The sequence below is a fragment of the Clinocottus analis genome, unplaced genomic scaffold (genome assembly GCF_023055335.1).
Source record: "Clinocottus analis isolate CAN_PGR_092001 unplaced genomic scaffold, fCliAna1.0.p SCAF_35, whole genome shotgun sequence".
Classification (NCBI taxonomy): Eukaryota; Metazoa; Chordata; class Actinopteri; order Perciformes; family Cottidae; genus Clinocottus; species Clinocottus analis.
Window position 1 is genome coordinate 300,332 of NW_027176098.1, and position 16,731 is coordinate 317,062.

The following is a 16,731-nucleotide window of genomic DNA, read 5'->3' on the forward strand; positions in this document are numbered from 1 at the left end:
GTAGCATTCGGTTCATTCTCGTTACCCGGAGACGTTGTAAGGAGACGTACGTTTCGAAAAACGTTACGTTTCCACAATGAAAACCCCGCGGGGCTAATGTTAGCGACGTACGTTAGCAAAACATTCGGTTCATTCTCGTTACCCGGAAATGTTAGAAGGAGATGTACGTTTCTAAAAATGTTACATTTCCACAATAAAAACCCTGCAGGGCTAATGTTAGCGCAGCACGTTAGCATAGCATTCTGCTCATTCTCGTTACCCGGAGACATTAGAAGGAGATGTACGTTTCTAAAAACGTTACATTTCCACACAAAAAAATCTTCGGCGCTAATGTTAGCAGTGTATGTTAGCGTAGCATTCTGTTCCATTTTACAAGAACGGCAATAGTCATCGTGATATTCGTTACCCGGAGACGTCCGTTTCTAAAAACGTTACGCTTACACATTATAAACCCGCGGGGCTAATGTTAGCGGAGTACGTTAGCGTAGCATTCTGTTCATTCTGTTCCGTTTCACAGGGACGGCAATAGTAATAGTGATATTTTTAAATGAGGTTTTTGTGATTGAGGACATCTCGTGTGTGTTGCTGACGTTCATCTCTCCTCCTCGCCCACAGATTGCCTTTTTGTGACCGAATACTTCACCCGCACGCCTCGTAAGCTCAACGCTTTCAACTCCTTCGCCAGCGTGGAGCTGTTCCACTTCAATGTGCCTGACGACACCATGATGGCCGTATGGAACCTCATCACCTTCAAGGAGCAAGGCGGCACGTTTGGAGACAGCTGCCCGAACCGCAACGTGACCGTGTGAGCTGACGAGTCTTTACTCCTCTTTCTGGAGCTGCTCGTGTTCAGTTTGAAGTCTTCTGCTCTTGTTGGATTGGAGCACTTAGAAGTTGAAGTCCCTCTCGAGGGTATAAATAGACAATAAGCGTCTTATACCCTTCGCCTTTGGGTGGAGAGAAAGGCGTTGTAGCAGCTAGCGTCAGCGACGATACCGGCAGCACAAGGACGGCCTGTTGAGAACCGTGAAATCAATTTTGGGCTCTTTTTCTTCTGTGTTTGAGTCTTCGTAGGAACCCCGAATTAATTACAATATTTGTGTTTATTGTATGTATTTGTTCAGCAAAGTCTTGGGGAAAAAATGTATATCTGCAAAAATCAATCACTTTTAACCTTCTGTAAACAGTGCGAAAATCCTCCTGCGCCCATTTTAAGTCCTAGCATGCCGCATTCAGACAATCTTTTGGCATAAAATATGTAAATTTTCAAATTTTTTAACCCAACGACACAGTTTTTTGACTGACACTCCTTCCTAACAGGTCAATACTTTGTTTTATTGTGATTTTTGTTGCAGATTCTGATTCTTTAGGTCCTTATCTTTCCAAAAAGGTGTCTTATTGATAGTTAATGGTGGAAAGATTTGGAAAGATTAGGACCTAAAGAATCAGAATCTGCAACAAAAATCACAATAAAACAAAGTCTTGGTCTGTTGGGAAGGAGCTTCAGTCAAAAAACTGTCGTTCGGTTAAAAAATGGAAGAATTACGTATTTTATGCCAAAATATTGTCTGAATGGGGCATGCTGGGTATTAAAATGTGCGCGGGAGGATTTTTTATCACTGTTTCCAAGCGGTTAAAACCTGCATTGAACTTATAATCGTGCCTGAGTCTGCATTCGGCGTATTTAGTCGTGTTTGTGATGTTGTGCGTTGTCGGCGATCAACAGGTACTTCAGGTCCGGGGCTCCTCCCGTCATCAACCCGCTGGCCACCCGCTTCCCTCGGGACACGGCCGTGCCGGGATCCTTCGCCGTGACGCTCACCTGGACGCTTCCCAACCGAACCACGGGAGCGTTCAACGTGACCAGCCCGCTGCCCGGGGACTGGTTCCTCGCCGCGCATCTGCCCAAAGACGAAGGCAAGATCTCAGTGAAGGTGAGGCTGAACATCTGCCGCAGAGCTCCCTGAGGAGCCGTCTGAGGCAATGTTGCTGCTGCTGCTGCTGCCGGCGTTGGTCAATCTGTTGTTGCTGCACTGCATCTCCCAGAGGTCCGCCTCCATGAACAGAAGGTGCTTTAAATTATCCAGCGGATCGATCCTAAAGTGCACATAGTCTCCGTGACGTCACCCGTTGGTTTGTGGTGACGGTTGTTGGTTGACAGTGAATTGGTTTCTGCAACCAGAAGTGACATTAGAAGTAAAACCAAACGCTAAAGTGGGATATTAGTGGGGGAAAAATGATTGAAATGAACTTTGACGATCGGGAAACACACCGTGAAAGGGTTAAAGGATGCCCCGCCCTAAAGCTCAGGTGGTTTAGAGTCAGGTTTAAGGTTAAAAGCTCGAGTCACTGTCAACAACATCCCACATACTAATAACACATTTTTAGAAAAGTTAGGACCAACTCTGCAACAAAAAACACTGCAAAACAAAGCTTTGACATGTTGGGAAGGTGTTTTAGTCAAAAATGAGAAAACATTTTTGCGCACTGCGGCTTTAAATCTTCAGGAGCTTCTGCTGGTGCTCTACGACCTCAGGGAAGCATCCGCCCTCAAAACAGTTTATTTACAGGAACTAAAAGGAGGTTTGTAAGGACATGGGTTACTTTGTTGGATTCCCACGAGCCTCACGGTGACGTGGACGTGTTTGTGAGTGAAATCAAACTTATCACGAGTTTAGAGAAGCGTTACGGTCGCTGCAGCAAGTTCACAGAGTTATGTAAGTACTTAAATTTAACAGTTACATTTATTAATTTATATATATTATAACAAGGGCTACAGTGTTGTAGCACTTTAAAGTAAGTTAATAAACGTTGTGGTTGCGGAGATAATTAAGTTTACGTTTAAAAAAAGAGACTTGTTTCCTCGATAATCAGGTGCAGGATGAGAAAGAAATTAATCCCGAGAAGTTAAACGGGATCTTCATCTGGAATATTTTCCTCACGGTTACTTACCTCCCCTGCAAGATAGAAAAGACCCTAATAAAAAATGATGCAAGTGATATCTGTGATTAGTATTCTGTGCGTGTTCTGCAGACCTTTAGAGACTTCTTCATCTCATCATGTTTTTCTATTTGGCCACATAAAAAAAACACCTGCTGATTTCCATTTTCAGGCAATTCATTTGTCGCCGGCTTGGCGAGCAGTTGTGTTTCCTTTGTTGCTTTCCCACTGGCTGGCACAAGCGCACCTGGAAACACACGACAATCAGAAAATACCATCAAAGCGTCTGTCGACCCGGCGCGCGCAGAAAAAAAAGAAGAGAGAATTGGTTCGTCGCGGCTCAAATGTCGCCGGCATCCAATGACACGCCGCGAGGATGGAAAACATCTTTTCTGCATTCTGAAGCATTTTTTCTTTTCTTCAGACGGCCTGAGATGCGATGCGATCAGTTCAGAGAGGAACGCACGGCGCATTCATAACAATATCTGTCACATACTGAGCAATCCTGCACACAGAGGGAGCGAGGATTTAGAAAACTAAGAACAAAGACGCCAGAACTCTGTTTTCTGCCAAACGCATCATTTACATTACGATCTTTGACTCGCTGAAATGTGGCCTCGCAAGATGGGAGTCCAGATTTGCTGTTTTTGATCATTCATATATATATTTAAGGCAATTATTTTAAGACAATTATTTGACCTGGATGCCTCCTTGGAATTAATTAATCATCAAACATATTTATCTATTTGGCGTTTCTTCATACGGGCCAGGATATAAAAAGATGGCGAAGTTGAGCTACTGTAATTAGCATGCTAACCAGCTAGCTTCCGCCCGTCCTGTCTTGTAATACCACTTGTGCCCTGAGAGGCGATAGTGAGCCACTCCAGCGTCTCATTACAGTTTTTATGATGCTCATTAAAATCAATCTTTGAACGTGATATATTAGGTTATTATTAATAAATGCTGGATGTTGGCCAGCCAGTAGGACGCAGGGTTCAGTCCCAGTCTGTAAATATAGAAGACAGTCTGTAAATATAGAAGAAAACAGTCTCTAAAAGCTGCAATTAAGTGTCTTTATTTGTATTTATGTTTCTCACAGTTACTAATTCAAATGTTAATATGTGTTGTGAATGAGCATCATTCTTTATTAAACGTCATCTTTGCTCATAAATACTTCCTTTGTGAGCCTTAAAATGATAATGAAAGGTTTTCCTCCCCGGCTCGTTATAACGGGGCGCGTTCAAGACGCCAGAATATAAAGCAAGGCGATGCAACAACAAGGAGTAACTACAGACTTTGAAACGACCACAGAGTTTAATAAAGCTGCACACGAGCTCGTTAAATGTTGCATTTACTGCTGCACCGTTGCGGAGGATTGCATTAGATTGTTCAGGTGTACCTAATAAAGTGGATACCCTGACGGCTCGTGGTCTCAGTGGGTCGTTCGGACTGAAGGAGCTTAAAGTAACACAATAGTCCGGGTTTCCAGCGGGGTCACGCGCTGCAGGGCCTAAAAGAAAGAGTCCTTTTACACTGTAAGGCTTTTTCGCCTCATGTTTTTCTGACCGCCTTCAGTTAAATAGCAGTTGAAAGAAAATAGTTCCCGACGCAAAACTGCTCAGGACGAAGTCTGCGGGTCGTCTGGAGCAACAAAGGTCGAGTTTTCTGGAACGAGACGTCTTCAAAATGTAATCTTTCTCTTGGCTTTGAGCGCCACATGGTCCCACTTCATCAGAGATCTACTCGCATCAGAGGCGACACATGACGCCGTTGTCTCGTCAACATGTTTCTCGTCATGAAGTTTAAAGACATTGAACACAACGCAGTGTTAAAACATTGCCCGCTCCTTCTTAAAGCCCTCCTTCTTCATGGTCGAGCCTTAATTAGAGAGCACAGCCTCTCTGACACCGGGCTCCTGTGCAGGTCCATCTGACAGGCCGCCATAAATCACAAGGTCGCCCCGGCGGCGCCCGGACTAATGACGCGCCGCGGTGATTGCGGCCGGAGCGGGCGGGGTCAGCGAGCCGCTGACGGGAACGAAGGGCCTCGTTTGGCATTCACACCTGTGCTTTGCAAATGGCGGCGCGTGTGGATTCCTTTCAAAGTTCTCCAGCGGATAAAGTGCGGGGGAACGATTCGGGGAACGATTCGGGGAACGATTCGGGGAACGATTCGGGGAACGATTCGGGGTCCCCTGAGGTTCTGTCCACTCAACTCACTTTTGAGCTTTGACGGTGAGGAAGGAACGATGAGAGGGAGGCTGACAGGCTTCACACACACACACACACACACACACACACACACACACACACACACACAGTCCATTAGCAGCCAGCCGGTCTGCTGTGAAGGTAGATTTGTGTCTTTTTTACCCGAGCAAATTTCTAGTTTGTAAGTAAATTATCTCCAAATTTTTGCTCTTCAAAAAAAAATTGCGCCCCAAATAAAAAATTACTCTCAAAAAAAAAAATCTCTTAAAAAAAAAGGTTTTTTTTCGAGATATTTTTTTTTAGAGCAAATTTTAGTATTAAGTTGTTTTTTTGTTGTTTTTTTTAGAGCAAATTTTTATTTTTGAAAGGGAAATTTGGTTTTTAGAGATTTTTTTTGAGAGATTTTTTTTTCGAGCAAATTTTAGTTTTAAGAGTTTTTTTTTTTTTTTTTTTTTTTAGAGCAAATTTCTTTTTTTGAGAGGAAAATTAGTTTTGTGAGAAATTTTTTTGGGAGCTTTTTTTTTCGAGATAATTTTTTTTTCCAAGATATTTTTTTTGGGATATATTTTTTTTGGAGCAAATTTTAGTTTTAAGATTTTTTTTGAGAGCGTTTAAAAAAAAAAAAATTTTTTTAGAGCCAATTTCTTTTTTTGAGAGGAAATTTAGTTTTAAACATTTTTTGGAATTGAGTGCAAAGATTTGGAGATAATTAACTAACAAACTAGAATTTGCGCGGGTAAAAAAAGACACAAACCCACCTTCATAGCCTGCTGGTGTCTGAATCGCCTGTGCAGCGTTTTCAGGAGCGCGTGGGTTAACTGCGCCCTGCGTGTCGTCTGCAGGGTTTGTCGGAGGAGTGCCAGTACCTGTTCCAGCCGCAGCTCATCGTCCAGAGGCTCGTTGGGATCTCCGTGCTGTACCCCGGATACTTCATCGACCAGATGATCCCCGTGCACAACAGATCCGCCCTCTACAAGTACGTCTCCCAGGCTGAAAGGCCAGGATGTGAAAAGAGAAAATACACTTTTTTTTTGCAGTCTACCCGCTGCAGTTAATTTAAATAGAAAAAAAAAGCTATTTCTAAGTGCGTGCTCATGTCCTGAGCGTCTTTATTAACTTCGTCTTCTCTAGAAAACTCATCTAAACGTGTTGTGAGCAGAGGAATATTAATGTTCTGAAGGTTCACGCTCTGTCGGTGGTGAGAGAGAAAACTATTTGAGTTTTTCTCTAATATTTGCAGAGTGAATGTTTGTTCTGTGGATATTCCATATGCAGCGTGTTTACACATAAACACATATCGCCTGTGTGGATTTATTTGTTATTCTTATGAAATGAAAGCAGTGTGTGAATGTCAGTATTGTTAATAAAGAGACAAATAAAGACATTAAAATTCAAACTAGTGCATTTTTATTATTATTCCTGCGGCTTCATCTGCTTCTGAAACAACAATCAGCGTCACATGACCATGAAAGTCAAATTAAAACTCTCTCTGTGAAGTATTCACTCAAATATAATAAATATATACTTCACACACAAAGGGCTGTGTGTTGTAGTGTGTAGCCGAGGTTGTTGTTATCTCGCCCTAAAACACGCCTGTGTGTGTGTGTGTGTGTCTGTGTATGTGTGCGTGTGTGTGTGTCTGTGCGTGTGTGTCTATATGTGTGTGTATATGTGTCTGTGTGCGTGTGTCCGTGTGCGTTTTGTGTGTGTGTATATGTGTCTGTGTGTTTTGTGTGTGTGTGCGTGTGTCTGTATGTGTGTGTATATGTGTCTTTGTGTGCATGTGTGTGTGTCCGTGTCCGTGTGCGTGTGTCTGTATGGGTGTGTATATGTGTCTGTGTGTGCGTGCATGTTTATGTGTCTGTGTGCATGTGTGTGTGTCTGTGTGCATGTGCATGTGTGTGTGTGTGCGTGTGTGTTTGCATGCATGTGTGCGTGTGTCTGTATGTGTTCATGTGTGTGTGTATGTCTGTATGTGCATGTGTGTGCATGTGTGTGTGCATTGCATGCGTGTATGTGTGTGTCTGTGCATGTGTGTCTGTGCATGTGTGTGTGTGTGTGTGTGTGTGTGTGTGTGTGTTTGTGTGTGTGTGCAGAGTCTTCATCCCCAACTACATCTCCAAGGTGACGGTGCAGCTGCTGAACTGCGGCTCCAGGAACCGCAGCGCTGCCGGCTGCCCAGCGGTGCTGAAGCTGCGAGCTCGGGCGCCGCCGGTGCACAACTCCAGCGCGCTGGACTGCCGGGACTGGAGCCCGTGTGAGCTGGAGGCCGTCGGCCCGGCCTGGGAGCAGTGGTACTACGTCCTGGTGGAGCGGTACCCCAGCAACGCCAACGTCTACTTCCGCATCGGGGTGCAGGTCACGGGTGAGCTGCGTTCCACGCGCAAAAAATACCATTAATGAGTCTTTTTTTTTCATTTTGAATGTATTTTATTTAAAGCTTGCTATATGCAAAAGTCGCATTCTGATATTTCAGGTACTAATCTACTACACGCAAATATTCTACATGCTTTATTAGTCCTTTTGCCCTTCATCCAATGCAATTCGGCTTCTTCACAGAAAGGAAAATGTGATTTCTAGCGTAGTTCTTGATCTCCAGAAGGCTTTGACTTTGTTAATCAAACTGTTCTTTTGTTCAACTTGCCCAGCTACAATTTCCCCTCAGGTGCATTTAAATGGATTGAATCACATTTGCTAAATAGATCACAGTACAACAATCAATCTACTGCCCTGCATTTGTCCACAGGCGTCCCACAAGGCTCTATCCTGGGCCCATTGCTATTTCCTTTATTTCCTTATTGTTTTAAAGTGTACTTACGGGGTTTATGTAATAATAATGAACCTTAACAGTTCACTTCTTCCCATAAGGCTTCGCTGTATTTCAGCAGTTTAAATGAAGTTAATCACCGTCGTGGTTTCGGAGGTCCTTTGAGGAAACGTCCCTTGACTTATTCGTCTCTTTTTCTTTATCCGATAACGGGACTTAAACGCTCGCTCCCTCAAGGACGGCTCGCAAATCTGTGGGAAGTCCTCTCCCTTTTGTCGCCCACCTCCCTCCGTCGGACACTGCGCCATGCACTTTGTCGCTATGGCAATGCAGACACTAATTATTCACTCTCTTTGTGTGTGTGTGTGTGTGTGTGTGTGTGTGTGTGTGTGTGTCCTCGCCCGCCAGGCAGATCTGACTTGACCTTTTGTGGAATTTGAATTGAAGGAACACCTCAGGTTCGGAGGGAGGGAAGGAGGGAAGGGGGCTTAAACACCATCTGGAGTCCTCACCTCCTTCCCCTCTTTATCGGTCATCGCCGTGAACAAAAAAAATAAAAAAATTCTGCCCCAAACTCCCAGACGACGTCCAGACAGGAAGCGCCGCAAAAAAACTAGGCCGCCCTTCATTATTGATCGTCGTCGTCGAGACAGCGGCGTTCGCCGAAAAGAAAAGAGAGCGTTACCCCGGACAGGAAGGCAGAGAGGAAGCCGGACTCTCTGGATTATTCATTTTCTGAGTGCTTACACGCAGCCCCCCCGATCCCACAGAAACATACACTGTACGATTGTGTCTCTCAGCTGATGTCACGCAGATCTTTCCCGCGTCTCATCCTCCACTCGCCTTGAGCCGGCGATGTTTGGTATTTCTGTAAGATTCTTTCGTGAGTGCTGCTTCAGCGGCATGAATGGACATCAGAAACACTTCAAACCCTTTTCAGGGACGACTGTGTGCGTCAACGAGGGCCGCGAGAAGCCTTGAGCCCCCCCCCCCCCCCTCACCCCCTCCCACCGCTTGGTGGTCGGCGGCATGCGGCGGTGCATTGCCAGTTTACTATGAAGGTAGATTTGTGTCTTTTTTACCTGAGCACATTTCTAGTTTGTAAGTAAATTATCTCAAAATTTTTGCTCTCCAAAAAAAAAAAATTGCGTCCCCCCAAAAAAACCTTCCAAAAAAAATGGATTGAGAGCAAGTTTTTTTTTTTTTTTCGAGATTTATTTTTTTTCAAGATTCTTTTTTTTTCATTTTTTTTTTCTCCGAGCAAATTTTAGTTGTAGCGAAGAGTTTTTTTTTTTTTTTTTTTTTGGAACAATTTTTTTTTTCAGAGGAAAATGAAGTTTTGAGAGCATTTTTTTAGAGATTTTTTTTTCCGAGAGAATTTTTTTTTAGAGATATATATATATATATATATATATATATATATATATATATATATATATATATATATATATATATATATATATATATATATTTTAGCAAATTTTAGTTTTAAGACCTTTTTTTTTAGAGTGTTTTTTTTAAACATTTTTTAGCAAATTTCTTTTTTTGAGGAAATTTAGTTTTGAGAGCAATTTTTTTTTTAAGGACAATTTTTGGAATTGAGAGCAAAGATTTGGAGATAAATTACTTATTTGTTCAGGTAAAAAAGACACCTACCTTCATAGTTTTCTATCAATGGGCATTTATCTTGGAGTTGCCTCGTATCAAGTGAGAGCACACTGTTTGCAATTACTGCGAATCTTTGTCTCATTAAAAAAAGAAACCTCTCTGTTAACGTTGAGGGGTCCAGCCAAAGGGAATCATGTCAAACATTTGCAAGAGCCCCTTTTTGCTTAGTTAGCGCGCGGAACAACGCGAGGAGAATAAGTGACTTGGTTATTGCCTGTTTGTTTGAGACATGGCTGTTGAGCGCCTTCCTCACAGAAAGGTGTATTTTTAGCTTTTTAGTTTGCTTGATTTCCTTCATGACTGTGTCGTCTCTCTCCTCCGGCCAGACTGCTCCAAGTCCAATCTGTCCAAGGACCAAGCGCTGCCCGGCTCCTCCATGAACATGCCCCAGTCGTTCGGCACCGCGATGGGCTTCTCCCTGTCCGAGACGCTGTCGGCGGCCGCCCTCCCCAGCCTGTCGCAGAACGCCAGCCGCCTGCGCGCCTCCGAGGACGGCGTCGTCTACCTCGCCGCCGCGGCCGACGCCGACAAGTGCTGGCCCGTCCGCCCGACTCTGCGCAACGAGCTGGACACCTTCTCCGTGCACTTCTACGTCTTCTTCGGCCCGAACATCTCCGTCCCGCCGGACCGGGCCGCCGTGTTCGCCATCAACCTGATGCCCGTCCTGGACAGCGGAGGGGTTCTCAACATGGAGCTTAAGCTCAACATGGTGAGTCGCTTGAGAACCAGTTCCTGCTGGTTTCCCTTTTGTTTTAGTCCAATTGTAGTATTTAAAAGACATCTTTCAAGGACCCAAACTAGTTTTTATGTTTTTTTTTTTTTTTTAATCTACAAATAACACACAAATCAAAGTTAAAGTTTTCTGATACGATTAAGATACTCACTTACTTTTTTATATTAGTGAACAAAAATATATTTGTATCAGGCGGAAACTATGCTTCATGTGTTAAAGCTGCATTCTCTCTCCTGACCACCAGGGGGCGACTCCTCTGGTTGTATAGAAGTCTATGCTTCATGTGTTAAAGCTGCATTCTCTCTCCTACCCACCAGGGGGCGACTCTTCTGGTTGTATAGAAGTCTATGCTTCATGTGTTAAAGCTTCATTCTCTCTCCTGACCACCAGGGGGCGACTCCTCTGGTTGTATAGAAGTCTATGCTTCATGTGTTAAAGCTGCATTCTCTCTCCTGACCACCAAAAAGCAACTCCTCTGGTTGTATAGAAGTCTATAGAAAATGATTCTGGTTGTATAGAAGTCTATAGAAAATGATTCAGGTTGTATAGGAGTCTATAACAAATGACTCTGGTTGTATAGAAGTCTATAGAAAATGACTCTGGTTGTATAGAAGTCTATAGAAAATGACTGGTTATATATAAGTCTAAAGAAAATGACTCTAGTTGTATTGAAGTCTAAAGAAAATGACTCTGGTTGTATAGAAGTCATAGGAAAATGACTTTGGTTGTATAGAAGTCTAAAGAAAATGACTCTGGTTGTACAGAAGTCTATAGAAAAGGACTCTCTTGATTTAATGTGTCTGTCTGAGCTAGCATGCTAACTATGGATGCTCCTACAGTCACAGACTGTACGAGCAGTGAAACAGGCTCGTGACATACGCCTCTGATTAAGAGCTAACGAAATACAAATATCAGCCGAGCAGCATTTGATGCGTCTCTGTTAAGCTGCCGTTCAGGAAGCGATGGCGCCAGGGACCGGAGGTCTGCAGGGAGCCGGGAACTGGAGAGCCAAAGGCTGGCAGATGGACTTTTTGCACATGTTACTCCCAAACAGAGAGCCAGCCAGTGTGGCGGCAACTCGAGGACGAGACATAAAACCCTGACGGATGTCATTGTTCAGTTCAAAGAATACCCTATTTTTTATTTTCTCCGCTGTCTGCGTGGGAGATGGATTGATATTGTTTTCATCCGCCCGCGTTCATAAAAGATATTGGTCGAGGATATTTTTAGCCCTCGGTACCTGTAGCTCAGCACAAAGAGAAGAAGCAGGAAGGTAAAAAAAGCCCCGTTAATAACTCTAAAGCAAAAACAACACCATCTCAACACAAGGTCCATTCAGAAGCCTTTAAAGAGCACCTTAAATACACCTGGCAAGGTTTTACTTCAACGGTGAGATTGAAAGTTGAGTCTTGGATGTGGAAACAGAAGTTTGAAACAATCAAAAGCAGCTACTGAACAGACCTCGTGTTAGCAGGAAATATTTAGGTCTAGAGATTGAGAAGCAGTAGAAAGAAATTCTCTAAACCCATCACACCCATGTATCACTGTTTGTATGTTATATATTTCATTTAAAACCCCAAAAAAGATGGCTCAAAAATTAACCCGGCGACAATTTTGCCTAGTCATTCCTAAAATAGTAGAAATGGAATAAATATGAATGAGTATGTTTTCTTTAGTTTATTATTTCCATTAGCCGTTTAGCTTTGTGTACGTCGCCATGTTTCTACAGTAGCCCATAACGGACAAACTAGATTTCGAGACCATTTTCATGTTTTATCTCCAGGCCACCGTAGTTCTCCTACGAGCTCGGCGGGAGGTAGTTTCAGTTGGATGCGTTCTGCAGCTTTGCCACTAGATGGCAGCAAATTACATTACAATTAGCTGACGCTTTTATCCGAAGCCACTTAAATTCTTGCTCTATACACCGTAGACACAGCAACGGGGAGCAATTAGGGGTTAAGAAACAGATTTAAATATGAATGAGTTTGTTTTCGTTATTGTATTAGTTCCGTTAGCCGTTAAGCTACGTATACGCCACCATGTTTCTACGGAAAACAATCTGTACACCGTAGACACAGCAACGGGAAGCAATTAGGGGTTAAGTGTCTTGCTCGAGGACACAACGACAAGGACTAGTGGACCCGGGGATCGAACCACCGACCCTTCCATCTCGTCAAATGGGAACATTTTCTGCTTTTCTTTTCTTTTTATATTATGTTAAACGACTCAACCGCGAATAGACGAATCCATCATGAATAATACTCGCACGTTGCAGCCCAACATGTTAAAAACGGGCCGTTCAGAAGTCGTTATCATGCAGCCCCTGTGCCGTCTCTCCCTGCTCGCAGGCTTTGTGAGAAGATAAACACATCTTTCATCTCCCCCGAACACCCGGAGATGAAAATTGATAATCGATCTCCCCATCTTACCCCCCTGTCCCCTCCGGCGAGGAAGCAAGCAGCCTTATTTCCCCCTAAATGTCAGAGGAAAGCACGAAGAGTCGAGCGTCGAAGGAAATGAAAAATAATTGACTCTAATGAATCTGATGGCTTATTGATCGACGTCCGTGGCGGATGCGGCCACGCTGTCACCTCACGGGGAGATCGCCGTGGGTTTTAATGGCGCGTTTACCTCATGTTTGATGCGCGCTTCGTCCTAAAGTCGTCACCTGCGTCGGCAATTAGTCGCGAGTAGCGATCTCCTGTCTGTTCTCCTGCCTCCTGCGTCCTTGAATGGACCTCGACCTCCTCCGGGTCCACCGACCCGAACTCGAGACACCGGATGCTGTCGTGGGATTGTCGCTTTCCGAGATGTCTTCATCAGAGAGACTTGTCGTGCTGTTTTAATCAGCGGACACATTACAGCCCCTCTAACCCCTCAGCGACGATCCGTCACCAGCGTTGCATCCAGTCAGACGCTGCCGGTGGGGGAACTCGGGCAGATTTGCAGGAGCTTTTCGGAGACAATGGCTGCTGCTGATTGTCTGCTCCTCCACCGGGAAAGACCTTTTTTATATTTGTAACGAGCTACCTCGAATGGCGGAGGATCAGTTTAATCGCTTTACATCTTTCAGAGGTAAAGAAACCGTCAGCGCTGCGATGAGCGTTTGATGAGCATCAACGCAGGCTCAGTTTGTATGTTATTGTCGTTTTCCTCACGGCAATACACTGTAAAGGAGGGGGAGTTAAGCTATGAATAAATGAGCGCGAGACATTAAAAATGTATTTATGAAATTGAAACGTTCCTTAAAAAATTATTAAATAAACGGCCAACAGCATTGAATTAATAAAGAGTGTAGTTTTTCTGTATTTATTTATTTATACATGTATTTATTTTATTCTTTGAATATTTATTTACACAGCGGATAAGAGCCCGGCATAGTTGTGCGACACCATTTCTCGTTATCACACAGGAGACGTGGCAATTATGAATAACTAAATGTTGAAATAAATCAATACAAAATAACAAAGGAAATATATTTTATTCATCCCCGTTCATGTATTTATCTTCAAATGATGTTTTATTTATTTTTTTAAAATCATAATGCTGAATTATTTATATAATTTATGTGTCTCCCGCGACACTTATGAACCTCGGCATCCGAGAACGTCTTTTTAAAAAAAATAAAAAATGCTTAATTTGAGCTGCATCAATGTGTTCATAGGAGATGTTTACAAAACCTTATCGTGAGGTCCAATATGAGTCCAGTTTTATATTTTAGTGAGCAAATTTATGACTCATCCTGGAGTTTATTTTAATTAGTTTGTGCACTGGGATGTGCGGCATGCAGTGCACATGCCAGCTTCTTCTCTGTTCTCACATTCTGGCACATGTCATCGCCGATGCTCCTGGGAAATTTAGCGAAGCAAAAATCACACGAGTAAACAACACAGACGAAACCGACATTCATCAAAAAGTTTTCTTCTTCTTTCCGCAGCGTTTCCACGAGTGTTGAAGTCAGAAATCTGCCCTCGTCGCTTTGATTGTTTTGACGCGAGCGTCGCTCTGAAGCTTTTTTTTTTCCCCGCTGTCGTTCCGCTGCTGCGGTTAACCTTGAGGACGGCGAGGAGCCCTGATTGAATTATGCCTCCGCAACTCACCGTCCACAATCCCAACTAACAGCTGCATAATGGATCGGGGCCGTATAAATCACAATATCAAACGTGATGGATGTAGTGAATGTTCCCCTCCTGCGATGTTCCCAAGCGCTTTACAAGTTACAGCAATAAATAAAAAACCCTAAACAAAGTGAACATTCAAATTCCAGGCATGAATTTAAAAATAGGACGCACGCTCGCACAACAAGGACATAAATTAACGGCAATGCCGGGACGACAGAAGAGCGATTGAAATCCTTTTTCCAATCACGGCGCAGAAGAAGAAGAGCGGCAGGAAGCCGAGGTCAGCATCCAGCTGGAGGGAACGTCGTGCTGTAAGATATCTGTGAGATCTCTTAATTTCAGCTCGGCGGAGTTTAAAAGGCGAAGGAACCTTTCTGAGTGGATCAGACGAGCGCTTTGAAAAATATCAAACGCGTCACAAAACGGTCTTGAGAGCGTCTCGCTTCCTTCATTTCATATAAAACGAGGCGGCGGCGAGCAAAAACGATTGAATGTGGGGGATTCTGGAGCTGAAGGTTGAGCTTAAATGAACTGCTAACCTTTAATATTTTATTGAATGCAGCTGAAGCGCGGGGGTTGTCCTCCAAAGCAATTTTGCGAGAGCGTTGGTTGCGCCTGGTTGTTTTCACACGCGATGTCTGCGGAGGTAAAAAACGTTTGGCAAAAGGGAAAGAACTGCCTTTCTACATCGATGTGGGGGATGTTGGGAATCCTCGAGCTGAAGGTTGAGCTTAACTGAACTATTATATTTCATTGAATGCAGCTGAAGTATGAGGGTTGTCATCCAAAGCTATTTTGCCAGAGCGTTGGTTGCGCCTGGTTGTTTTCACAAGCAATGTCTGCGGAAGTGAAAAAAAAAGTTCGGCAAAAAGTAGAAACTATCTTTGGACATCAATGTGACAAAGGAGATTTTGAGGACGAGGTTTGGTTCTTTGCTTCAGGCACGAGGACACCGTAAAGTCTGCATAACACACAATATTACCACAATAAAAGCATATTTAAAAACACTTTTGATCACGTCTTTGTGGGAGGCTATTTGCGCCAATTTTTCCTTCACTGTGATTGGACGGCTGGGTGAAGTCTATAGAAAATGACTTGGACACAGTATTGTGGCGTCAACTAAGAGGATTAAGGACGAGATAACACAGAAAGAAAAAGTCACAGCATCACTGACGTCATCAAGTGAACACCGTCTGGGCCAAGTTGTTGAGATATAACACCGACTAAACTTAGACCTGTGGGGTGTTGGAAGGAAAGTCAGAGGAGTCGCCAATCTCCAGTCAGTAATCCAAACAGAAATACTTGTCAAAATGTGCCATTAAAGGTGCTTTCCTTTTCTAAATCATACTGAATTTAATAAATATACACACAAGCGTAAAAAAAGGTATTTTCTAAATGAGACACTTTCACTTTTTCAGTGACCTGCCTCTCTTCACAGCTGTCCAAGTGCATTTAAACATCAGAATAAGCTGATATAATGCATTTAGGACCTGAAGGGCCTCTGCTTGTGAAGTCATCCTATATTGGCTGTCAGTATCTGTTGTAAATTGCACCCCGATCCATTTAATAGTGGTCGATATATCATTCTGAACCACGAACGTCAACCTCGCGGTGACGCTGGAGAGAAAGTCAGAGGATCGCTAGTGGAAACAGTCGAGGAAAAACGGACATTGCTCTGTTTTCTGTGGTCATTTTGACGGCTGCAAAAGAAAAGTGGCAGTTGCTGTTCGTGGTCATGGTGACGCACGTCAGGGAGGCCATGAAGTGTTTGGACCCAGCGCTCACCGGCCTAGCGTAGCATTAAATGATAAGTGGTAGACTTGTACCTGTGTAGTGCTTTTCTGGATGTCATTCAACCCTCATGCCCATCAGAAATAACTATGACGTTTACACCCATTCATACACCGCAAGCTCAGCCTACGGGAGCAAAGTGTCTCGTCTAAGGACATGGGCTAGCGTAGCCGGGTATTGAACCACCGATCCTCTTATTAAAGGACAATCAAGGGGTCGTCCTTCAATCAGACGATCAGCAACTGAGTCACAGTGGCAGAGCCGTGAACTCGTGTCCTCACACATGTAAGGTTGCTGTTGCTAATGTAACATAGCCGGCGTAGCATCGCGCTAACTCCGCCATGCTACACTGGTCGCAGCATTGTGTGCGGATGAAGCCCCAAGTTGGTAAATTTGACTTCTTTGCTCCCTGCGCTTTGTAACGTTACCGCTTCACTTTTCGTTTTAGTTTTCACCAGTAAAAACCTCAGTGGGTTTGTTCGCGACTTCACCCGCCTGCGG

General features: G+C 43.8%; 1 protein-coding gene across 1 annotated transcript in view; it reads left to right on the forward strand.

Annotated features, from left to right (window-relative positions):
• Positions 1 to 16,731, forward strand: part of tmem8b (transmembrane protein 8B) — a 41,069-nt gene that overhangs the window by 5,059 nt on the left and 19,279 nt on the right. Inside the window, exons 2-6 of the mRNA XM_068596214.1 lie at positions 616 to 805; positions 1,727 to 1,934; positions 5,993 to 6,126; positions 7,247 to 7,515; positions 9,912 to 10,294. Coding sequence (XP_068452315.1) covers positions 616 to 805; positions 1,727 to 1,934; positions 5,993 to 6,126; positions 7,247 to 7,515; positions 9,912 to 10,294 — 1,184 coding nt within the window. The remainder of the gene's footprint in view (positions 1 to 615; positions 806 to 1,726; positions 1,935 to 5,992; positions 6,127 to 7,246; positions 7,516 to 9,911; positions 10,295 to 16,731) is intronic.